The 26,452-nt window shown below is 42.3% G+C and overlaps 1 protein-coding gene across 3 annotated transcripts in view; it reads left to right on the top strand.

Moving 5' to 3' along the window:
* Positions 1 to 26,452, top strand: part of afap1l2 (actin filament associated protein 1-like 2) — a 153,343-nt gene that overhangs the window by 68,253 nt on the left and 58,638 nt on the right. For all 3 annotated transcript variants that reach the window (XR_002879134.2, XM_024008236.2, XM_024008235.2), the window contains exons 5-6: positions 17,525 to 17,630; positions 25,657 to 25,871. Coding sequence is in view for 2 of the 3 variants with exons in the window: in XM_024008236.2 (XP_023864004.1) it covers positions 17,525 to 17,630; positions 25,657 to 25,871 (321 nt within the window). In the remaining variant the exon portion in view is untranslated. The remainder of the gene's footprint in view (positions 1 to 17,524; positions 17,631 to 25,656; positions 25,872 to 26,452) is intronic.

Raw genomic sequence — 26,452 nt, 5'->3', positions numbered from 1 at the left:
CAGAATTTGTTTTTTGTTTGTTTGTCCACCCGCCTCTTGAGGATTGACCACAAGGTCTCAATGGGATTAAGGTCTGGAGTTTCCTGGCCATGGACCCAAAATATTGATGTTTTGTTCCCCGAGCCACTTAGTTATCACTTTTGCCTTATGGCAAGGTGCTCCATCATGCTGGAAAAGGCATTGTTCGTCACCAAACTGTTCCTGGATGGTTGGGAGAAGTTGCTCTGGGAGGATGTGTTGGTACCATTCTTTATTCATGGCTGTGTTCTTAGGCAAAATTGTGAGTTAGCCCACTCCCTTGGCTGAGAAGCAACCCCACACATGAATGGTCTCAGGATGCTTTACTGTTGGCATGACACAGGACTGTTGGTAGCGCTCACCTTGTCTTCTCCGGACAAGCTTTTTTCCAGATGCCCCAAACAATCGGAAAGGGGATTCATCAGGGAAAATGACTTTACCCCAGTCCTCAGCAGTCCAATCCCTGTAGCTTTTGCAGAATATCAGTCTGTCCCTGATGTTTTTCCTGGAGAGAAGTGGCTTCTTTGCTGCCTTTCTTGACACCAGACTATTCTGCAAAAGCGTGCAGATGCACTCACACCTGCCTGCTGCCATTCCTGAGCAAGCTCTSTACTGGTGGTGCCCCGATCCCGCAGCTGAATAAACTTTAGGAGATGGTCCTGGCGCTTGATGGACTTTCTTGGGCGCCCTGAAGCCTTCTTCCCAACAATTGAACCGCTCTCCTTGAAGTTCTTGATGATCCGATAAATGGTTGATTTAGGTGCAATCATACTGGCAGCAATATCCTTGCCTGTGAAGCCCTTTTTGTGCAAAGCAATGACGACGGCACATGTTTCCTTGCAGGTAACCATGGTTGACAGAGGAAGAACAATGYTTCCAAGCACCACCCTCCTTTTGAAGCTTCCAGTCTGTTTTTCGAACTCAATCAGTATGACAGAGTGATCTCCAGCCTTGTCCTCGTCAACACTCACACCTGTGTTAATTAGAGAATCACTGACATGATGTCAGCTGGTCCTTTTGTGGCAGGGCTGAAATGCAGTGGAAATGTTTTTTTGGGATTCAGTTAATTTGCATGGCAAAGAGGAACTTTGCAATTAATTGTAATTCATCTGATCACTCTTCATAATATTCTGAAGTATATGCAAATTGCCATCATACAAACTGAGGCAGCAGACTTTGTGAAAATTAATATTTGTGTCATTCTCATAACTTTTGGCCACGACTGTACAGGGGTGGTGGTTTTGGTCAAGTTCTTAGTAGTTCTTCCAGGGATGTTGACGGAAACTTTTGAGAAATAATCATCAAAACCTGTAGAGTAACTTATGTTACAAATTGTACTACTTTTTCAAGCTCAGAAATGAATATAAAGTGAATATAGAGAGATAAATTAACAAATGCCACAGGAGCGCATTGAAACACGGTGCTCACTCTACGGCGCTATTTTGTCCCTCCAAGAGAAGACCGGTTTAATGTTAAAAAATATTATCTTACTTAGAAAATAGTCCTGATCATATAGGCCTAGACGATATCCAAAACAACTAACATCACACTGAATTCATACATTTTAGTTCATTCTAATTGTAAAGTCATGTTTTTCTTCTCAATACCAAACTAATTTTACCAATCTGGGAGGTAAAGTTAAAGTATTCAATAACGTCTGTAGCCATGAAGTGCTTTGGAAAACTGGCCATGGCTCACTTCAACACCATTATCCCAGAAACTCTAGACCCACTCCAATTTGCATACCGCCCCAACAGATCCACAGATGATGCAATCTCTATTGCACTCCACACTGCTCTTTCACACCTGGACAAAAGGAACACCTATGTCAGAATGCTATTCATAGACTACAGCTCAGCCTTCAACACAATAGTGTCCTCAAAGCTCATCACTAAGCTAAGGACCCCTGGGACTAAAGACCTTCCTCTGCAACTGGATCCTGGACTTCCTGACGGGCCGCACCCAGGAGATAAGGGTAGGTAACAACACATCCGCCACGCTGATCCTCAACACGGGGCCCCTCAGGGGTGCGTGCTCTGTACTACCTGTTCACTCATGACTGCACGGCCAGGCACGACTACAACACCGTCATTAAGTTTGCCGATGACACAACAGTGGTAGGCCTGATTACCGACAACGATGAGACAGCCTATAGGAAGGAAGTCAGAGACCTGACCGTGTGGTGCAAGGACAACAACCTCTCCCTCAACATGATCAAGATAAAGAAGATGATTGTGGACTACAGGAAAAGGAGGACCGAGCACGCCCCTGTTCTCATCAACAGGGTTGTAGTGGAGCAGGTTGAGAGCTTCAAGTTCCTTGATGTCCACATCACCACACTAACATGGTCCAAGCACATCAAGACAGTTGTGAAGAGGGTACGACAAAACCTATTCCCCCTCGGAAGACTGAAAAGATTTGGCATGGGTCCTCAGATCTTCAAAAAGGTTCTACAGCTAGAGCATCCTGACGGGTTGCATCACTGCCTGGTATGGCAACTACTCGGCCTCCGACCACAAGGCACTACAGAGGGTAGTGCGTACGGCCCAGTACATCACCGGGGTCAAGCTTCCTGCCATCCAGGACCTCTATACCAGGCGGTGTCAGAGGAAGGGCCTAAAAATTGTCAAAGACTCCAGTCACCCTAGTCTTAGATTGTTCTAGTCTTAGATTGTTCAGTCACCCATAGATTGTTCTCTCTGCTACCGCACGGCAAGTGGTACCGGAGCACCAAGTCTAGGTCCAAAAGGCTTTTTAACAGCTTCTACCCCCAAGCCATAAGACTCCTGAACAGCTAATCAAATGGCTACTCAGACTATTTGCATTGCCTCCCTCCCTCTTTTACACTGCTGCTACTCTCTGTTTATTATCTACGCATAGTCACTTTAACTCTACCTACATGTACATATTACCTCAAATATCTCGACTAACCGGTACCCTCGCACATTGACTCTGTACCGGTACCCCCTGTATATAGCCTCGATATTGTTATTTTACTGCTGCTCTTTAATTATTTGTTACTTATCTATTTTTTACTTAACACTTATGTAGTCATAGACTGTTCTCTCTGCTACCGCATGGCAAGTGGTACCGGAGCACCAAGTCTAGGTCCAAGAGGCTTCTAAACAGCTTCTACCCCCAAGCCATAAAACTCCTTTACATCGAATCAAATGGGCCCCCCCCCCCCCCCCCCTCTTTTACACTGCTGCTACTCTCTGTTATTATCTATGCATAGTCACATTAATAACTCTACCTACATGTACATATTACCTCAATTACCTCGACTAACCGGTGCCCCCACACATTGACTCTGTACCGTACCCCCTGTATATAGCCTCGCTATTGTTATTTTTCTGCTGCTCTTTAATTATTTGTTACTTTTGTTTCTTACTTTTTTTAGGTATTTTTCTTAAAACCACATTGTTGGTTAAGGGCTTGTAAGTAAGCATTTAAGGTCTACACCTGTTGTGTTTTGGCGAATTTGACAAATACAATTTGATTTGATTTGTATTTCAGATGGAATCCTGGCTTTAATCATTTTGCTGTGTACTTCCACCACCAGTACAAACCTCTTTCACTTTAAATTATGATGACAATAACAATGTGATCAAATACATTTTTTGGGATTATATTATAATGACTGTTATTATGCTAACAACTTTTCATCATGTTTGAAAATGATTGAGCAATTCAATTTGGTTCCCCACACTGACTAAGCAAGTATTAAAGGGATCCAGGCATTAATAATTTAGCTGTGCATTTCGGATGGAATCCAGGCATTAGACCATACCAGAGGATACCAAAATAGAGCTCGTTCTGGCCCAAAATATTCTTTGACCATATCCGCCATGAACAACCTGGGGCTGGCTACTTTTTCTATTTGTTTGGCTACTCCATGTACTTACGGAAAAAACACTGAATGATGGTAACACCAATGTGACAATTGGGGTTATTGAGGATTTTCTTGAATGGAGGCCACAGATGCCCAAATCTAAAGCAATTAACCCTTTGAAAAGAATTTACTTAAGTGATATGATTCATTATTTAGCTCGCAATGCTATTTCCCTTCATTTAAATCGAGTAACACCAAGTGACACTTTGGATTTAGACACAAAATGATCAATGGAATCCTCAAATGTTTAACATATTAAAACGGGGGGGATTAGCTAATAACTTTTTTAAATGTAGATATGTTTGACTCTGAAGGGAATGCTCAAGGTCCTTGTACATCTTTGAATTTAGTGACTTTCAAGGCGGTAACACCAATGACCTAAAACTAAGGGACATGCATTATACTAGTGATAACAATATGCATTTTATTAGTCGCCTTTGTTTTTATTGATCTATACAATATATTACATAATTTTGTTTACTTTCTAGCATTCAAAATAATAGATACAGTGCATTTGGAAAGTATTCATTTTATTACATTTTATTAAGTTATTACAGCCTTATTCTAAAATTGATTAAATTGTTTTTCCCCCTCATCAATCTGCATGCAATACCCCTTAATGACAAAGTAAAAACAGGTTTTTAGAAATGTTGACAAATAAAAAATAAACTAATATCATATCCACATAAGTATTCAGACCCTTTACTCAATACTTTGTTGAAGGACGTTTGGCAGTGATTAATTACAGCTTTGAGTCTTTTCTGGTAATGACGCTACATGCTCTGGCACATCTGTATTCTGTATTTGGGAGTTTCTCCCATTCTTCTCTGCAGATACTCGCAAGCTCTGTTAGGTTGGATGGGGAGTGTTGCTGCGCAGCCATTTCAGGTCTCTCCAGAGATGTTCAATCGGGTTCAAGTCCGGGCTCTGGCTGGGCCACTCAAGGACATTCAGAGACTTTTCCCAAATCCACTCCTGCGTTGTCTTGGCTGTGTGCTTAGGGCCATTGTCCTGTTGTAAGGTGAACTTTTGCCCCAGGCTGAGGTCCTGAGCGCTCTGGATCAAGTTTTCATCAAGGATCTCTCTGTACTTTGCTCCGTTTATCTTTCCCTCGATCCTGACTAGTCTCCCAGTCTCTGCCTCTGAAAAACAWCCCCACAGCATGATGCTGCCACCACCATGCTTCACCGTAGGGATTGTGCCAGGTTTTCTCCAGACGGGATGCTTGGCATTCAGGCCAAAGAGTTCAATCTTGGTTTCATCAGACCAGACAATCTTGTTTCTCATGGTCTGAGTCCTTTAGGTGCCCTTTGGATAACTCCAAGCGGTGCTGTCATGTACCTTTTATTGAGGAGTGGCTTCCGTCTGGCCACTCTACCATAATGGCCCGATTGGTGGAGTGCTGCAGAGATGGTTGTCCTTTTGGTAGGTTCTCCCATCTCCACAGAGGAACTCTGGCGCTCTGTCAGAGTTACCATCGGGTTCTTGGTCACCTCCCTGACCAAGGCCCTTCTCCCRCAATTGCTCAGTTTGGCCAGGCGGCCAGCTCTAGGAAGAGTCTTGGTGGTTCCAGACTCTTTCCATTTAAGAATGAACTGTGTTCTTGGGGACCTTCAATGATACTGACATTTTTTTGATTCCTTTGCCCAGATCTGCTCCTCGACACAATCCTGTCTCGGCGCTCTATGGACAATTCCTTCGACCTCACGACTTAGTTTTTGCTCTGACATGCACTGTCAACTGTGGGACCTTATATAGACAGGTGTGTGCCTTTCCAAATCATGTCCAATCAATTGAATTTACCACAGGTGGACTCCAATCAAGTTGTAGAAGCATCTTAAATATGATCAATGGAAACAGGATGCACCTGAGCTCAATTTGGAGTCTCATAGCAAAGAGTGAATACTTGTAAAAAATAAGGTATTTCTGTTTTCGCTTTTTCATTATGGGTTATTGTAAATTGTTTTATGTAATCCATTTTAGAATAATGCTGTAACATAACAATATGTGGAAAAAGTCAAGGGGTCTGAATACTTTCCAAACGCACTGTATCTCTAAATCTCCAAAACATGTCACTACAACTCTAAACATCACTACTGGGACAAGCCAATTTGCTTTCCTTAAATACTTTTAATAATGCATAAACAAAGTTTTGCAGTATAAAGGATTTGCATTATGTTTTATCATTGATAAACAGTTCAATATAAACAAAAACATGTATGGTGTGTGACTATTTGTATTTTTAAAGCGTTTTGCATGGTTGCAAAGGCAAGGGACGCAAATGCCACCACAATTCAAGAACGACCCGATTTACATTATGAATAATGGAGGTACAAACAGAAAATACAGTTTTACTACTACTGCTAATATACAGTAATTCTAGGCTACCACCACCAGTAAAAACTGCTTTCACTTTAAATTATGATGACAAAAACAAATAGAATACAAAAATCTATTATAATGACTTTTATTATACTCACAACTCTAATTCATTTTCATCGTGTTTGAAAATGATTGAGCAATTCAATTTGGTTCCCCATACTAACAAGTATAAAAGTTGGGACCAAAGTGTCCATAGTTGTGTCAWATAAAACCATACAGGAAATCTAAGTGAAGGAAAGAGCAGGGAGATAGACAGGGACATTATCAGAGCCCTGGACCCAGGTTTAACAACACAGCAGCCCTGCTGATTTTTTATCACTATCTTCTCTCTCTTTCCCAGCCCCGAGTGAGTGTTTTCGCTGTGCTGAATTCTTGGCATAGGAACGAGGGACTTTCCATGTTCTGGGTGTTCATTTGGGTTTTTTCCCACTCTTTCTCAAAACACTCCCCCCTATTCTTTCCCCCGCGACTGTTATTTTTTCCCTGACTCCTGAACCGCTACCCTGGCCTGCCGTTTCCGTGGTGATGAGGCAGGGGTTATTGTGTGTGTGTATTGTGCATCCCAAATGGCAACCTATTCCCTATGCAGCTCACTACTTTTGACCAGGGCCTATAGGGTTCTTGTAAAAGTAGTGAGTGCACTATACAGGGAATAGTTTGCTATTTGGGACGCATCCTATGTGTGTGGGGTAGGGTGGGAGGGGGGATTCTGGTCGCCGTGGGAAGTGAGACTGTTTGGACTTAGGAGGGTGAAGTCCTAGCAGAGTTGGTTAGGCTGTTATGTTATCCAGAGCGTTGGTGACTGCAACTGTGCTGCTGGGAACAATTTAATGATGCTTTTTTGCCAACGTTTACTGACACCGGCCATATTCAACGGGTGTTGAGCGTCCGTAAATTTGTCAGTTATTCTGCGCTCTGGCCCACTCAGACGAGTGCACTGAAATCGGAGTAGATAGCCAGAGCGAATTTACCAGCTACGTCTATCGTCAGTTGTCACAGTGACATCATGAACATTCTATTGAAATGGTTACTTGCATAGTGGAGTCTTTTGTTTAGACATGTAGCGAGCTAAACAGTAAACCATAATCCCAACTCATAACATTACAACCCTGCATGAATCTACAGGTAGCTAACCAACCAGGTTCAATGTTAGCTAGCTAACATTAGGCTATAACTAGCAATGCAAATGGCTCTAAGACAGGAATCATATTACTACACAGATCATACAAGTAATGTTACCTAGCTAGCGAGCCAGCCAGCTAACATTACAATTTAACTTGAAATGAAAACAACTTTCTGACAAAATTAGAAATCTGAAAATGTAGCTAGCTAGATTATCTTACCCGTATGCATGGATGGACATTCTCCCTCTGTGTCACGGATGCCATGTTTGCCTTTGTTTCAAGATGTAATCCGGAGACAGGTATTTTATACAACAGCCTTCTTTCTGTGTGCTCTCTTTTCGACTATTTGGTAAATATTATTATGGCAAGAACAGCTCAAATAAGCAAAGAGGAATGACAGTCCATTACTTTAAGAAATGAAGGTCAGTCAATCCGGAAAATTTCATGAACTTTGAACGTTTCTTCAAGTGCAGTCGCAAAAACCATCAAGCATATGATGGATGATGAAACTGGCTCTCATGAGGACCGCCACAGGAAAGGAAGACCCAGAGTTATCTCTGCTGCAGAAGATACGTTCATAAATTTACTGCACCTCAGATTGCAGCCCAAAGAAATGCTTCAGAGTTCAAGTAACAGACATCTCAATTCACTGCATGAATCAAGCCTTCATGGTTGAATTGCTGCAAAGAAACCACTACTAAAAGACACCAATAATAAGAAGATACTTGCTTGGGCCAAGAAACACAAGCAATGGACTTCAGACAAATGGAAATCTGTCATTTTGTCTGATGTGTCCAATTTAGAGATGTTTGGTTCCAACCGCCCTGTCTTTGTGAGACGCAGAGTAGATCTCCGCATGTGTGGTTCCCACCGTGAAGCATGGAGGACAAGGTGTGCTGGTGTGGAGGTGCTTTACTGGTGATACTGTCAGTGATGTATTTAGAATTCAAGGCACACTTAACCAGCATGGCTACCTCAGCATTCTGCAGTGATACGTCATCCCATCTGGTTTGGCGCTTAGTGGGACTATCATTCATTTTTCAACAGGTCAATAACGCAAAACACACCTCCAAGCTGTGTAAGGACTATTTGACCAAGAAGGTGAGTGATGGAGTACTGCATCAGATGACCTGGCCTCCACAATCACCCAACCTCAACCCAGTTGAGATGGTTTGGGATGACTTGGACCGCAGAGTGAAGGGAAAAGCAGCCAACAAGTGCTCAGCATATGTGGAAACTCTTTCAAGACCTTTGGAAAAGTATTCTCCATGAAGCTGGTTGAGAGAATGCCAAGAGTGTGCAAAGCTGTCATCAAGGCAAAAGGGTGGCTACATTGAAGAATCTCAAATATAAAATTTGATTTTGATTTGTTTAGCACTTTTTTTAGTTACTACATGATTCCATATGTGTATGTCATAGTTTTGATGTCTACACYAATATATATATATACACAGTGGCTTGCAAAATTATTCACCCTCCTTGGCATTTTTCCTATTTTGTTGCCTTATAACCTGGAATTAAAATATATATATATTTTGTCATTTGATTTACACAACATGCCTACCACTTTGAAGATGCAAAATATTTTTTATTGTGAAACAAACAAGAAATATGACCAAAAAAACAGAAAACTTGAGTGTGCATAACTATTCACCCCCCACCCCCCCCCCAAACTCAATACTGTGTAAAGCCACCTTTTGCAGTGATTACAGCTGCAAGTCTCTTGGGGTATGTCTCTATAAGCTTGGCACATCTAGCCACTGGGATTTTTGCCCATTCTTCAAGACAAAACTGCTCCAGCTCCTTCAAGTTGGATGGGTTCCGCTGGTGTAAAATAATCTTTAAGCCATACCACAGATACTCAATTTTATTGAGGTCTGGGCTTTAACTAGGCCATTCCAAGACATTTAAATGTTTCCCCTTAAACCAGTCGAGTGTTGCTTTAGCAGTATGCTTATGGTCATTGTCTTGCTGGAAGGTGAACCTCTGTCCTAGTCTCAAATCTCTGGAAGACTGAAATGGGTTTCCCTCAATAATTTCCCTATATTTAGCGGCATCCATCATTCCTTCAATWCTGACCAGTTTCCCAGTCCCTGCCGATGAATAACATCCCCACAGCATGATGCTGCCACCACCATGCTTCACTGTCGGGATGGTATTCTCAGGGTGATGAGAGCTGTTGGGTTTGTGCCAGAGATAGCGTTTTCCTTGATGGCCAAAAAGCTACATTTTAGTCTCATCTAACCAGAGTACCTTCTTCCATTTGTTTGGGGAGTCTCCCACATGCCTTTTGGTGGACACCAAACGCGTTTGCTTATTTTTTTCTTTAAGCAATGGCTTTTTTCTACCCACTCATCCGTAAAGCCCAGCTCTGTGGAGTGTACGGCTTAAAGTGGTCCTATGGACAGAAACTCCAATCTCTGCTGCTTCAGGATTATCTTTGGTCTCTTTGTTGCCTCTCTGATTAATGCCCTCCTTGCCTGGTCCGTGGGTTTTGGTGGGCAGCCCTCTCTTGGCAGGTTTATTTTGGTGCCATATTCTTTCCAATTTTTAATAATGGATTTAATGGTGCTCCGTGGGATGTTCAAAGTTTCTGATATTTTTTTATATTCCATCCCTGATCTGTACTTCTCCACAACTGTCCCTGACCTGTTTGGAGAGCTCCTTGGTATTCATAGAGCCGCGTGCATGGTGGTGCTCCTTGCTTAGTGGTGTTGCAGACTCTGGGGCCTTTCAGAACAGCTATATATATATTTATATACTGAGATCATGTGACAGATCATGTGACACTTAAATAAAGTTGACCTGCGTGCAATCTAACTAATTATGTGACTTCTGAAGGTAATTGGTTGCACCAGATCTTATTTAGTGGCTTCATTGCAAAGGGGGTGAATARATATGCACATACCACTTTTCCGTTGTACATTTCTTTGAATTTTCTGAAACAAGTTATTTTTTTCATTTCCCTTCACCAATTTGGACTATTTTGTGTATGTCCATTACATGAAATCCAAATAAAAATACATTTAAATTACAGTTTGTAATGCAACAAAATTGGAACAACGCCAAGCCGGTGAATACTTTTGCAAGGTACTATGCATGTACAGTTGAAGTTGGATGTTTACATACACCTTAGCCAAATACATTCAAACTCAGTTTTTCACAATTCCTGACATTTAATCAGAGTAAAAATTCCCTGTCTTAGGTCAGTTAGGCTCACCACTTTATTTTAAGAATGTGAAATGTCAGAATAATAGTAGAGAGAATGATTTATTTCAGCTTTTATTTCTTTCATCACATTCCCAGTGGGTCAGAAGTTTACATACACTCAATTAGTATTTGGTAGTGTTGCCTTTAAATTGTTTAACTTCAGTCAAACGTTTCTGGTAGCCTTCCACAAGCTTCCCACAATAAGTTGGGTGAATTTTGGCACATTCCTTTGGAAGACCCATTTTCCTTTGGAAGACCCATTTGCGACCAAGCTTTAACTTCCTGCCTGATGTCTTGAGATGTTGCTTCAATATATCCACATAATTTTCTTCCCTCATGAAGCTATCTATTTTCTGAAGTGCACCGGCCCCTCCTGCAGCAAAGTACCCGCACAACATCATGCTGCCACCCCCGTGCTTCACGGTTGGGATGGTGTTCTTTAGGCTTGCAAGCCTCCCCCTTTTTCCTTCAAACATAACGATGGTCATTATGGCCAACAGTTCTATTTTTGTTTCATCAGACCTGATAACATTTCTCCAAAAAGAACAACCTTTGTCCCCATGTGCAGTTGCAAACCGTAGCCTGGCTTTTTTTATGCCGGTTTTGGAGCAGTGGCTTCTTCCTTGCTGAGCAGCATTTCAGGTTTCATTTAAACATTTTACATTTTATTTATCCATTATTTTACCAGGTATGTTGACTGAGAACACGTTCTCATTTACAGCTACGACCTAGGGAATAGTTACAGGGGAGAAGAAGGGGATGAATGAGCCAATTGCAAACTGGGGATTATTAGGTGACCATGATGGTATGAGGGCCAGATTGGGAATTTAGCCAGGACACCGGGGTTACTCTTACGATAAGTGCCATGGGATCTTTAATGACCTCAGAGAGTCAGGACACACGTTTAACGTCCCATCCGAAAGACAGCACCCTACACAGGGCAGTGTCCCCAATCACTGCCCTGGGGCATTGGGATATTTTTTTAAACCAGAGGAAAGAGTGCCTCCTACTGGCACTCCAACACCACTTCCAGCAGCATCTGGTCTTCCATCCAGGGACTGACCAGGGCCAACCCTGCTTAGCTTCAGAAGCAAGCCAGCAGTGGTATACAGGGTGGTATGCTGCTTATGGTTATGTTGGTATAGAACTCTTTTTACTGTGGATATAGATATTTTTGTACCTGTTTTCTCCAGCATCTTCACAGGGTCCTTTGCTGTTGTTCTGGGATTGATTAACACTTTTCACACCAAAGTACATTAATCTCTAGGAGACAGAACGCGGCTCCTTCCTGAGCGGTATGACGGCTGCACTGTCCCATGGTGTTTATACTTGCGTACTATTGTTTGTACAGATGAACGTGGTACCTTCATTCATTTGGAAATTGCTCCCAAGGATGAACCAGACTTGTGGAGGTCTACAATTTTTTTTCAGAGTTCTTGGCTGATTTCTTTWYATTTTCCCATGATGTCAAGCAAAMAGGCACTGAGTTTGAAGGTAGGCCTTGAAATACATCCACAGGTACACCTCCAATTGACTCAAATGATGTCAATTAGCCTATCAGAAGCTTCTAAAGCCATGACATAATTTTCTGGAATTTTCCAAGCTGTTTAAAGGCAKAGTCAACTTAGTGTWTGTAAACTTCTGACCCACTGGAATTGTGATACAGTGAATTATAAGTGAAATAATCTGCCTGTAAACAATTGTTGGAAAAATGATTTGTGTCATGCACAAAGTAGATGTCCTAGCCGACTTGCCAAAACTATAGTTTGTTAACAAGAAATGTGTGGAGTGGTTGAATAACGAGTTTTACTGACTCCAACCTAAGTGTATGTAAACTTCCGACTTCAACTGTAGCTTATGCTTATACAGCACGTACAATTTATCGAATCAGTTATTGTTTTGTTGCACAAACCGCGAGATGTAAAATTACAGACGTGGTGTTTTGTGCTCATGCACATTTATTTATTTTATTTAACCTTTATTCAACTAGGCAAGTCAGTTAAGAACAAATTCTTATTTGCAATGATGGCCTCCGAACAATGGGTTAACTGCCTTGTTCAGGGGCAGAACGACAGATTTTACCTTGTCAGCTCGGGGATTCGAGTAACCTTTCGGTTACTGGCTCAACTGGCACATAATCACATTACCATATCTCCTCCAGTAAAACTAATCCTGTCCAGCTAGGGCACAATAGGGCCTGACCTATAACCAGATGTTGAAATCAGGCTCATTTTTGGTTCTGTATGAAAGTTGAAAATTAGTCATTTATAGATGTCTGTGTTTGGACCAAATCAAGGCTGTTCCAGACCAAACAAACGTCTATGATTGGTTCAGATTTAATCCGGACCGGACCAAAAATGTATGTCCGTGGACGTTGAAATCCAAGCCGGTCTGGACCCCTCCAAATCTGAACCAAACATAGAAGTCTATGATTGGTTCAGATTTGGTCCGGATCGGACCAAAAACCAATGTCTGTGGATGTGGAAATCAAGTCCGGAACGGCACCAAGAAAAGACATCCAAAAGGCGTTGGTGTCGGTCCGTGCTTACTGAGGTGTAGACTACAATGTTGCCTGAAATATAATTTTATGAATGTACATCTATGCGGTAAGCCTACTTTTTGTAAATCAGGCCATTGCATTGCCTTTATTAGTCCTGATTCCTGTGTCTAATCGATTTGGTTATTTAAGCTCTGAATATCAGCTACCCAACTTTATCAAATCATATTTTATTTGTCACATGCGCCGAATACAACTTACTTATGCTTACTTATGAGCCCTTAACCAACAATGCCAGCATTGGTTATCAGCAGGAGTTATCGCGGGCGTATTTGCAATGTGTTTACACAGCGGGAAATGCAGAAGTATTTTCTTTTTCGCTATGATCAGCTTTTCAAAAAAACGTACAGATACAAACTTGAAACCACTAATCATGACAATGGGGTGAAATTCCTGGACAACAGTTGTTAATAAAAATAAATAAAAACGATTTAAGTGGGCAAGTCAGTTAAGAACAAGTTCTTATTTACAATGATGGCCTACCCCGGCCAAACCCGGATGACGCTGGGCCAATTGTGCGCCTCCCTATGGGACTCCCAATCAAGGCTGGATGTGATACAGCCTGGATTTGAACTAGCGACTGTAGTGACGCCTCTTACACTGAGATGCAGTGCCCTTGCCCACTGCGCCACTCGTCCTGTTTTTAGGATATGTTGTTTGTTAACATGACAGCAAATTTTTTATTTGATTGAGCGCCATTTAGGTTAGACTATTTGATCAGAGAAACCTGCATGATGTAAAAAGTGTCCATTTAATCCTGCATAATGAGCGGGCAGGTCGTGCCTATAGCATATTGCCATCACATTAATAAATTGGTTATCACAKACTCTGAACACCGTAACGCATGTGACAGCAAAATGGATGTAGAGGACGTGACAAATAAACTAAAAACAGGAATATTTATAGGTTGCTCAGGAGGTAAAAGGAAAGACAGATGTGTGGAATAAATGTGACTAAAAAAAGGTAAGGAGCAAGGGCTGTGTGCATATTATGTGTGCCAAACAGGTGCTGTATAGATTGCAATATAATTTTTCTGACCGTTTGGAACAATGTAAACAACACAAAATAAGTATAAGCATACCAGAGAGTCTATTGTAACTTTTTTTTTGTCAAGCCTTTATTACAGCAAAAACTAAAGTCACATTCATTTTTTTMTTGTTTAAGCTAATTATTCAAGGCTCGCTTTATTTTATTTTAAAACTAAAATGCTTCATTTAATTTCAAATGACGAATGACTCGTATGCTGTGTGATGACATGAACAAATGAATGATTGATTGATACAGTAGCCTATAGAAGTATTGAATTACAGGCCTGAGTAAATTACGGTATTAAGACTAAACAGGATGTGCTTCTAGAACCTACAGCTCGATGGTGGTTATAGAAGGCTGCTATACTAAGCCTACTAATGATAAGAACATTACTTATTATAATCATAATAATAACAATGAGTAGGACATCAAGAAAAAAGAACGTTGTTATTATTACAAATATCATTTTTCAGACAATTTGGAACAGTGTAAACACTACATAAATAATACCAGGGAGGCTGTTCTAACAAAAAAAAAGTGTAAAGGCTTTATTACAGCAAAGCAAAGATTAAAAACAGCAACATTTTTTCAATTGTTTACGTGAGGCTTGGTGCTCACAGAATCAGTAGGCTATTATTAAACATACACTCAAACAGGCAACAGAAGCAGGATCTGTCCTATTTCTGTAGATATATTGATGATTTATTAAGCCAGGCACATTTAACAGTTAGGCTATTGATTATAGACCTACTTAAGTTCCAGTTTCCTCTCTCCTCTTAGACAATGAGGCAAGGGCTGTTTTCTCATCTCCTCATTTTGCTGCTGCCTCCGCGGCATTGTTCTCAACACCAATATGCTGGTTAACTTGGTTACCGCAGGAGCGGTAGAGATACTCTTAATGATCGGCTATGAAAAGCCAACTGACATTTACTCCTGAGGTGCTGACTTGCTACACCCTCGATAACTACTGTGATTATTATTATTTGACCATGCTGGTCATTTATGAACATTTGAACATCTTGGCCATGTTCTGTTATAATCTCCACCCGGCACAGTCAGAAGAGGACTGGCCACCCCTCATAGCCTGGTTCCTCTCTAGGTTTCTTCCTAGGTTTGGCCTTTTTAGGGAGTTTTTATCTAGCCACCGTGCTTCTACACCTGCATTGCTTGCTGTTTGGGGTTTTAGTCTGGGTTTCTGTACAGCACTTCGAGATATTAGCTGATGTACAAAGGGCTATATAAATACATTTGATTTGATCTTTGCTATTATGCACATATCAACATGGTCCTGGAAAAGGCGCCAATTCAACAGCTCACTGATGTGTTTCAGAACTGTGAACAGCGACTGCTAGCTTTCCAATGAGAGAGAAAGCGCATTTGTTATAAAATAATATAATTTTTTATTAGTGTTGCACCATTGTTCTTATGTAATATAACCATATACAATTTCAGTAGCACATGTCTTAGTCTGATGGACTATACCATCCCCAAGGCCTCCACAATGAATCAGTCCACTCAGACAGGCGCCAATCAGACAGGTATTTTGTACACCATGATATATACTGTATATATATATTTTTTTTGCTACTGCTCGACTAAAGAAATCTCGGTCGACCAGCAGCCTATCAAGTAACAATCGACCAGTTGATTAAATGGGGTCAGCTCTAAATCAGATCAAAGTATGATGACCAAAGTATGAAAAATTACTGTTTTCACATTCATAAAGTTGGATCATAAAGTTTACTGGTCCTCTCCCACATGTCAAACACTTGGATTCAGGAGGCAGGATTATTAATGGGATAGGGTGACATCACCCTAACACAAATCTTAGTACACCAATGGTAACATGATATTCCCTTACCTAATTTAAATTAGTCCTGCCTTCTAACCATTGCAGAAAGTGTGTTTGCAGTGGGGCTGCAAATATATAGCTAGAAAGCTACTCTACTGGTGTCAAAATTTGACTGTAGGCTCTCAGCAAATATAATTCAAAGTTTACACTATTCATCTATGGCAAAGATACTTATATGTTTCCTCTTTCATCTGTGTCTGGTGTTAGCTAGTTACTGGCTATCTTGGTCTTCAGCCAGCATAGAACGAAAGGGGCGGGAAGGGTCGTTAAAAACTGTCATGTCAAGACATCTGTCAGTGCTGCTGCGAATCACATCACAAGAGACATGCCAAATGGAATATCTATAAAATAAATTACATCATTTATGCAATTTCAATGTTTGAGTTGCTTTGTGTATCACCATATTAGTTTGAGATTATTTGACTGCAACACTGCTCACTACATTCACGTTTCCAGAAATAGGCGTTTCAAAGAGCTGTCAGTTAAGGAGAGCGCATGAATATACCCACTCAACCTGTCTTTTCAATCTTCRTGGTCGTTAGCCGTGAGAGAGAAATACATGTTTCTCAAATTTGGGGCATTTCATAGTCGCTCAAAAGGCTATTTTAAATGGGAATCAGAATGACTGTTTAGGACCTTTCAAACAATGTGGTTTTGACGGAAGATGGGAATGTCTTCTTGAGAAGTAGTAAAAGTGCTTAACTCTTAATTTATATCRGTCCTCGTGTAGTGAGAAGTCTGGCCAGGCAGTAAATGCTTCAAGCAGTAGACGTTGTGGAGAAACTCAGCAGACCGCTGGTCTGAGGGGATGTTGTAACAGTGTGAATTGTAGATGACTGGACCCGAGGGGAGAGAGGTGAAATGCTTGATTGATTTGGGCAAGCTAGGTAGCCCAGCCTGTGCTGTGTGCTGTGTTACCACCCCAAGGCAAACACATGTGGAATTCCCATCCTAGTCCAGGCAGAGGCTAAGGTCAGAGGAGGATTGGAATTCCACCCTTTTACTCAGAAAGGAGAGCCCAGTCGAGAGACAGGTGCTTTGACCAATCACCAATCAGGGGAACCCCCAGATTTGAAAGATGTTTCATGGAGGTGTGTGTGTGTGTGTGTGTGTGTGTGTGTGTGTGTGTGTGTGTGTGTGTGTGTGTGTGTGTGTGTGTGTGTGTGTGTAATTCAATTGTGTAACGATAAAGCAGGGTTTCCGGAAGAACAGGGTTTCCGACCCCCCCCACACACACACACACACACACACACACAGCTGACTCAAATAACCAACTCATCATCAATCTTTGATGATTTGAATCTGCTGGCTAGTGCTGGCGCAAAAAAACAAAACGCGCACCCAAGGACCGAGATTGGGAAACCCTGAGATCGAGTACAAGAGAAAATAGAAGAAACCTCTCTCTCTCTCTCTCCTCCTATCCTTCTGTCTCTCTGCCTCCTCCTTTCCTTCTCTCGCAGGTTTTTGATGGGAGAGAGCCCTTCCCCCAGCCCTCGGCCCCAGCCTGCTTGGAGCTTCAGGAGGGATATTACGAGGAGGCCCAGCCCTATGATTCAGCCATGAACGGTGAGTTCCTGCCCTGTCCCTGATTTTACTGGGAAACTGAAATTAGTTTTTACCAAACTAGAGGCGACACAACTCTAGATCACCTTTACTCCACACACAGGGCCTTCCCTCACCCTCCCTTTGGCAAATCAGACCATAACTCTATCTTCCTGCTTACAAGCAAAAACTCAAACAGGAAGTTCCAGTGACGTGCTCAATATGGAAGTTGTCAGGACTGTTTCGCTAGCACAGATTGGAATATATTCCCGGGATTCATCCGATAACATTGAGGAGTTTACCACATAAGTCACGGCTTCATTAATACGTGCATTGACATCGTCGTCCCCACAGTGACCGGTACACACTGTACGTACATATGTAACCGATGTGAAATGGCTAGCTATTTAGCGGGATGCGCACTAATAGCGTTTCAATCGGTYAKGTCACTCGCTCTGAGACCTTGAAGTAGTTGTTCGCCTTGCTCTGCAAGGAATGCGGCTTTTGTGGAGCGATGGGTAACAATGTTTCGAGGGTGACTGTTGTCGATGCGTGCAGAGGGTCCCTGGATCGAGGCAAGGAGAGGGACGGAAGCTATACTGTTACATTGATGCTGTTGATCCAGATCACTGGTTGCTGCGGAAAAGGAGGAGGTCAAAAGGAGGGTGAATGAGGGGGCCTCCCGGGTGGCGCAGTGGTCTAGGGCACCGCAGTGCTAGCTGCGCCACCAGAGTCTCTGGGTTCGCGCCCAGGCTATGTCGCAGCCGGCCGCGACCGGGAGGTCCGTGGGGCGACGCACAATTGGCCTAGCGTCGTCCGGGTTAGGGAGGGTTTGGCCGGTAGGGATATCCTTGTCTCATCGCGCTCCAGCGACTCTTGTGGCGGGCCGGGCGCAGTGCGCGCTAACCAAGGGGTCCAGGTGCACGGTGTTTCCTCCGACACATTGGTGCGGCTGGCTTCCGGGTTGGAGGCGCGCTGTGTTAAGAAGCAGTGCGGCTTGGTTGGGTTGTGCTTCAGAGGACGCGTGGCTTTCGACCTTTGTCTCTCCCGAGCCCGTACGGGAGTTGTAGCGATGAGACAAGATAGTAATTACTAGCGATTGGATTCCACGAAAATTGGGGAGAAAAGGGGATAAAAAAAAAAATTATAAAAAAAAAAGAAAAAAAAAAGAGGGTGAATGTAACCGATGTGAAATGGTTAGCGGGGTGCGCGATAATAGCGTTTCAATCGGTGACCTCACTCGCTCTGAGACCTTGAAGTAGTTGTTCCCCTTGCTCTGCAAGGGCCGTGGCTTTTGTGGAACGATGGGTAAACGATGCTTCGAGGGTGGCTGTTGTGTGCAGAGGGTCCCTGATTTGAGCCCAGGTAGGGGCGAGGAGAGGGACGGAAGCTATACTGTTACACATACCCCAACCAGAACCCATGGATTACAGGCAACATCTAGATCTGCCGCTATTCAAGGAGTGGAACACTAATCTGGACCCTTATGAGAAATCCCGCTACGACCTCCGACGAGCCATCAAACAGGCAAAGCGTTAATACAGGACTAAGATCGAATCCTACTGCGCCGGCTCTGACGCTAGAGGAATGTGTCAGGCTTTGCAAACTTTCACGGATTACAAAGGAAAAACCAGCTGTGAGCTGCCCAGCGACGCAAGCTTACCAGACGAGCGACACTGAACCATGTATGAGAGCACCAGCTGTTCCAGACGACTGTTTGATCTCGCTCTCTGTAGCCGATGTAAGTAAAGATATAATGCAAATATTCGCCTCCGGACAAGACGCATACTCAAAGCATGCGCTGACCAGAGTCTTTACTGACATTTTCAACCTTTCCCTTACCCAGTCTATAATACAAACTTGTTTCAAGCAGACCCCCATTTTCCTGTGCCCAAGAAGGCCAAGGTAACCTATCGCCCCACATCTATTTGCATACCACCCCGACAGATCCACAGATTATGCAATCTTTATTGTACTCCAATTTTGGGGGGGTCATTTGGCAGACACTCTTATCCAGAGCAACTTACAGTATTGAGTGCATACATTTTCCCCCCATACTGGTCCCCCGTGGGAATCAAACCCACAACCCTGGCGTTGCAAGCACCATACTCTACCAACTGAGCCACACAGGACCTAAACACCTTTTACCCCCAGCCCGCCACAGGAGTTGGTAGAGTGCGATGGGACCAGAACATCCCTGCCGGCCAAACTCTCCCCTAACAAGGACGACGCTGGGCCAATTGTGCGCTGCCCAATGGGTCTCCCGGTCGCGGCCGGCAGAGCCTGGACTCAAACCAGGATCTCTAGTGGCACAGCTAGCACTGCGATGCAGTGCCTTAGACCACTGCGCCACTCAGGAGGCAAAGACTTGTGGTTCTAACATGATTTTAACGTATTGGTTCAGGGGTCTGAATAATTCTGTAAAATAGATGTTTATGTATTTCATTTTCAATACATTTGCAAAAATTTCTAAAAACCTGATTCACTTTGTCATTATGGGGTATTATGTGTAGATGGGAAAAATAAATACATATTTAATCCATTTTAAATTTAGYCTGTAACACAACAAAATGTGGAAAAAGTCAAGGGGTGTGAATACTTTCTGAAGGCTCTGAATATCATAACCATTGCAGAATAAATTCCTCACCTTTTCTGGCCATGATGAGTTCATATTCCTGAAGTAGCCATACACCAAATTACCATGCACATCTCTCATTTAATTGGGCCTTTTAGGCTAGATAGGCTTTGATCATTTCAAGCAATTTCATGCTTTCGACAGGGAGTGAGGTTTATAACATTACAGTAAAATTTAACAGGTGAACAGACTGTTGATCTTTTGCATTGAAGTGTGTAGGCTACCACTGTTTTGTAGGCCTACTGTAGTTTTAATGTTTTCCAGAGTAGGCAATGTTTCAGAATTTGTAGGTGGTGCAGAATATTTAGGTTCAGGAAAAAGTGAATGCAAAATATTTTTGCATTCAAACAATCTGTTTCCAGGTCCACAACAATTTGCAATTGTCTTTCAGAAACATATAGCAAAAAAAGAAAACATTCTGCCAACATCTCCAAAGACATTTGTTCAAGTGCGCCAGYCATTGCTATTTTCTTTAGATACTGTCTTGGCCTAATTCCAGTACTTCCAAAATATACAACAAATAAGGGTGAATGATGGGCATTTTTCAGGGCGAGTTATAATGCTTGTTCGCGCGCGCAGTTGTACGACAGGTTTGATTTCTAACAGGAAACATGCGTTTACATGGTGTTGGCAAATTTTTGAAATCTCAATATAAATCTCAATATTTTTATTTTGTGTCTAATTTACACAACAGTTGTCAATGAGGCCCCAGGCCTCAACCTCTTACTTGGCAGCAAACTGACCTTCCTGTCACACCATCAGGTCAGTGAGCGTGACAGAGATCAGCCACAGTAAGTTAGTGTGAATTTTAGAATAACTACTTGCAGCAAGCTGACTAAGTTATTGAAAATTTAACATGAACTTCCCGATCACCAACTGCTATTAAGTTAATGGAAAATGCACAGTAACAGCTCTTGATTGTCACAAGCTCTTGCAAAGACTGTAGAACTGGGTGTGGACAACTGAGCTGCTCAACCTGCATAAACATAACGATAAAGCCACTTAAACTGGTACAATACTTCTACTAACGTTTGGTACAAATACAACATATTTTTGACCGTGCTCCAAAATATACTAATGAGAACCCGCCACCACATTGCCCACACCTACATTACAAATTGCAGTAAAAGTAAGGTAAACAACAATAATTSAAATGTAAAAATACTGTATTTTTGCTGRATCTCAGTAAGCGCATCTGAAGTATCCTATAAGTATAACTGTAGAACCTMTRACTGGTTCTATTTGGAACCAGGGGGTTCTTCATAAGAGGGTTCTAAATGGAACTCAAAAGGGTTCCCCTACAGGGACAAATCAAAGGGTTCTACGTGGCACCCAAAAGCGTTTCCCCATACGCACAAATGACAGAATGTCTATTGGTTTGAATTGTTTTATAATCTTTATCATACCCACAGATCCAGTGTTGTAGCAGCAAATACAGGTTGCTGGCAACCGAGAGGTTGTGAGTTCACATCCTAAGTGAGGTTGACTCAAAAGTAATCCGAATTTTGCTGATCTGCAAAACCACGCCCATCTTTGCCATATTTCCCAACATGCTCTATTGCAGTTAGATTTGAAAAAATGGTTTGTTGCAATATCTGTGTTTTTGCATGTGCATTGATTGATTATGCTACACAAAGATAAATAACACACTTTTTTTAAACTAATCTAATCTGTTAGTTGCACCGGTTACTGAAATAGTTGTTCCAGTTTAGATGGTTTGAGTAGATCAGAGGAGCTGGCGTGGCTGGATGTTTTGTTTGAAACTGATGGCACGGCCAGTGGAGATGAGAAGGGATGGATTACGGTGGTGAACAAGAAGGGAAATAAGAGAAGTAAAGTGGTTGTGGAATCTAGTAAAGCCTTGCTCTGACTCTGAAGTTTTGAATTGATGGCGTTATATGGGAGATAATTTTGACGTCTCAGTGAACATCAGAGATGCGTTTGATAAGGTTGTATCAGTGAGGATAACAAGAAGTGGGTTTATTTAGTTTTTTTGTGTCGCTTTGCTTTGGAATGTGTCGTTTTGTGGATCTGCGTAGCAAGGGGGTTATCTCTGGAGTGGTGCCAGAAGTGAGRGCAAAGGATATAACTGAAGAAGTAGATGAAGTGGTTAGTGCACGCCGACAGACCTGTATGGTTGATGGAGAAGGGAAGCCCACACCATCCATTCTTTTGTTCTTTGAAGAAGAGTCTCTTCCTTCGCATGTATATTTGGGTTATGTGAGAMACCCTGTAATGTAAACTATTTGGACATGTGTCAAGTGTATGTACTCGGGACAGTTCTGARTTAGAATATGTTGACAACTACAAATACCTAGGTGTGTGGTTAGACTGCAACCTCTCCTTCCAGACTCACATTAAGCATCTCCAATCCAAAATTAAATCTAGAATCAGCTTCCTATTTCGCAACAAAGCCTCCTTCACTCATGCTGCCAAACATATCCTTGTAAAACTGACTATCCTACCGATCCTTGACTTCGGCAATATCATTTACAAAATAGCCTCCATCACTCTACTCAGCATACTGGATGTAGTCTATCACCGTGCCATCCGTTTTGTCACCAAAGCCCCATATACTACCCACCACTGCGACCTGTATTCTCTCGTTGGCTGGCCCTCGCTACATATTCGTCGCCAGACCCACTGGCTCCAGGTCATCTGTAAGTCTTTGCCTTTCCTTCCAGTTCTCTGCTGCCAATGACTGGAACGAATTGCAAAAATCACCAAAGTTGGAGATTTATATCTCCCTCTCTAACTTTAAGCATCAGCTGTCAGAGCAGCTTACCGATGGCTGTGTACAGGTACAGTGAATCTGTAAATAGCACACCAAACTACCTCATCCCCATATTGCTATTTATCTTCTTGCTCTTTTGCACCCCAGTATCTCTACTTGCACATCATCCTCTGCACATCTATCACTCCAGTGTTAATGCTAAATTGTAATTATTTTTGCCTCTATGGCCTATTTATTGCCTTACCTCCCTACTCTTCTACATCTGCACACACTGTACATAGATTTTTTTCTATTGTGTTATTGACTGTACGTTCGTTTATGTGTAACTCTGTGTTGTTGTTTTTGTCCCACTGCTTTGCTTTATCTTGGCCAGGTCGCAGTTGTAAATGAGAACTTGTTCTCAACTGGCCTACCTGGTTAAATAAAGGTGAAATAAATGGAGATGGGAGAAGTATTGTATGTCAGTTGAGGTGAAATGCTGCAATTGTGGTGGCGAGCATGTGCCCAAATTCATTAAGAACACTGTTAGGGAGAAGGAGACCGAGGTGGCAAGAGTAAGGGCTGTCCAGCGTGTCTCCTATCCAGGGGCGTTGAGAAGAGTAAAAGAAGGGTGTAACACTGAAGAAAGCACGGTAGTTGGATTCGAGAAACCAGTAAATCTTACTCACCAACAGGATCCTGACATGTTGCATGTTAAAAAGGTGGACTTTGTATCGTTTATTGCATTGGTTCTAAACTGCACAAAGCAAACAAAGAGGAAGTCAGAGAAAATAGGCATTTTTGTGAGTGCGGCTGAATTTTTTTTTTTACAGCAGAGGCATTACAAGGAATCCTGTCGACGAGTGTTCCATCCTCATAGGCCCTTGCACCTGTGTAMGGATGTGATTTGGACTGTGACTGATGTTTCTATTTTGTTTTTGTATTGTATATATTTTTTCCCGTTTCCCGCAAGGGATTATTTTTCTCGTTCACTACCTATACAGTAGGTGGCGGCATGCACCTTTTACATTTGTTTGTGGACTGCCATAATACCAGAGAAGAAGAAMAAGTTAGTTTAGGTAGTCTCATTCATTTATTATAACCCTGGCAGTCATTCTGAATGCAGATTGTGGAAATCGATTCAGCCTCGATTCCTATTGGAATTAAACATCACTTTGCAAGCCAGCATGTGACTTGATGCTGGTTTTGCTTTAGCTTATGCTGGTCACCAGTGTCAAAAACACAGCAATGGCTGGTCACCAGCGAAAACACAACGAAGGCTGGACACCAGTGAAATCACATGAAAGCTGGTCACCAGCGAAAACACAACAAAGGCTGGTCTGCCAGTATAACCAGCTAGACCATGCTGGTCAGATCAGCATGACCAACTAGACCATACTGGTCTACCAACATGACCAGCTAGACCATGCTGGTCATCCAGCTTCACAAAGGAGTTTTAGTGTGTTGACAGTAGGACAGAGACAGCACAGTTGCGGGTCATTTAAGTGGACAATTAGCATGTTTAATTCAAACAAAAGCCTGCACCCACACCGGCAGTCAGCGGAAGATTACTTCATGCTTTGAATGGTGTTTTTTTTTTTTACAGTGTTACCGTAACTATACTGTGGAGATTACTTTTTAGTCTCTCTTGACAAACAGATTATTTATCTCAACAAGATGCGCTGGTTAAATGAAGGTTACATTTTAAAAAGTTACAAAAGTGTAACCCAGCTTTGAAAGTTAACCCTGTCATTCAGGTCAAGTCTCCTTTGTTCTTTAGAAGGCTGTGTGTTTGGTTTGACCACAACTTAAAACGACACTACTTTAACAGTAGCCACATCTCACGTCACAGGAAATGCACTGGTGGTTCCATATAAAATCATCTGCTCACCCACACGTCAGAATTAGCAAGCCATGTTTCCAACATGACAATTTATACTACTGGTAAATGCTACGCTTCGGAAACACTGTTCGACACAAAACATGCTGGTTTGTGAGTGGTTATTCGCACTCATCTTTTCATAGAGGTAGGTTAAAAGGTTATTTATTGACTATACGTATTAATGTGGCCATGAAAAAAAAAGTCTCACCGAGCTTAGCTTCTGTTTGCTAGCCTATTAATTCTGATAGTGTATGCAACCAAGCTTTTCAGGTCTATAAAATATATAATACAAGAAAATAAATACATTTACTTATATATATCTATATATATATAAGTACTTATATATGAGTTGCTCTTGTCTTTTCATAGTTTCCTTTATACTGTATAGCATTGGGATAGTGCAACCCTGTCTTATTTTCCTCACTCTTGTCCTCTTCTCCCCTCTTTCTTTCCTTTATCCCTCTCCCTGTAGATTTGGGTTGTTTTGGTCTCCTCTCGGGAGCATCGACACAAGTAAAGAGCTCAGACAATGTGGTCTATGCTGTGATCACATGGGGTACCTGCCTATCTCCTATCAGTGTGCGTGTGTGAGTGTGTGTGGGCTTGGGGGGCGAGGGGTCAACTGCATGTTTTCATACCTTTCTGTGATGAGTGTGCAGTCCTCACCTCCGTGTGCGAACTAATTGCCTACTTAACAGGACAACAAAAAGTCATCACACACGCATTTCCAATTGGAATGTCATTAATTCATCCTCCTCATCGTCTTCCACTTCCTCCTTGTCCTAACCTCACCTCTGACCCCCTTCCCTGTGTCTCCCAGATGACGGCGAGGCAGTGAGCAGCTCCTATGAGTCCTACGATGAGGAGGAAGTGACCAAGGGGAAGTCGTCATTGTCGGCGCAGCACCAGTGGCCGTCCACCGAGGCGTCCATCGAGCTGATGAAGGACGTGCGCATCTGCGCCTTCCTCTGGAGGAAGAAGTGGCTGGGCCAGTGGGCCAAGCAGCTGTGTGTCATTCGAGAACATCGCTTCCTGGTGGGTTGTAGGACTTAGACGGTTTAGATTGTCCCTACCACACACACACACACACACACGGAAATACAGTAAGAGGAGAAAAAGAGGGAGAACGAGGGTGACATGGAGCTATAGCCACTAACTACACAGCCATGCTCATAAACCACCAACATTACGCTCTTGTCAAGTGAGGTGCCTTATCGTGTGTGGGGGACTACGTTCACATACTATTTGTAGGCGCTATAGTGAAAATAGCTCCACTTTTACATATACACAAATACTCAACCAATTTTGAAATGGAAAGTGCTCTCCTCTCTTTAGTAAGAATATGGTGCCTGACAGACTATCTACAGTGACATGAGGTAGCTATTTGTTTATGTAGTGTCATTTTAGGTGCYGGGTTCAGAAACGAGAGTGCAGTAATATATAACAAGTAATCTAACAATTCCACAACAACTACCTAATACACACAAATCTAAGTAAAGGGATGGAATAAGAATATATATATACACYTAAATATATGGATGAGCGATGACCGAGTGGCATAGGCAAGATGCAATAGATGGTATAAAATACAGTATATACATATGGGATGAGTAATG

This window comes from Salvelinus sp. IW2-2015, linkage group LG18 (genome assembly GCF_002910315.2).
Source record: "Salvelinus sp. IW2-2015 linkage group LG18, ASM291031v2, whole genome shotgun sequence".
NCBI classification, from domain to species: Eukaryota; Metazoa; Chordata; class Actinopteri; order Salmoniformes; family Salmonidae; genus Salvelinus; species Salvelinus sp. IW2-2015.
Note: the sequence above shows the minus strand (reverse complement) of the source record. Positions and strands in the feature narration are given on the sequence as shown.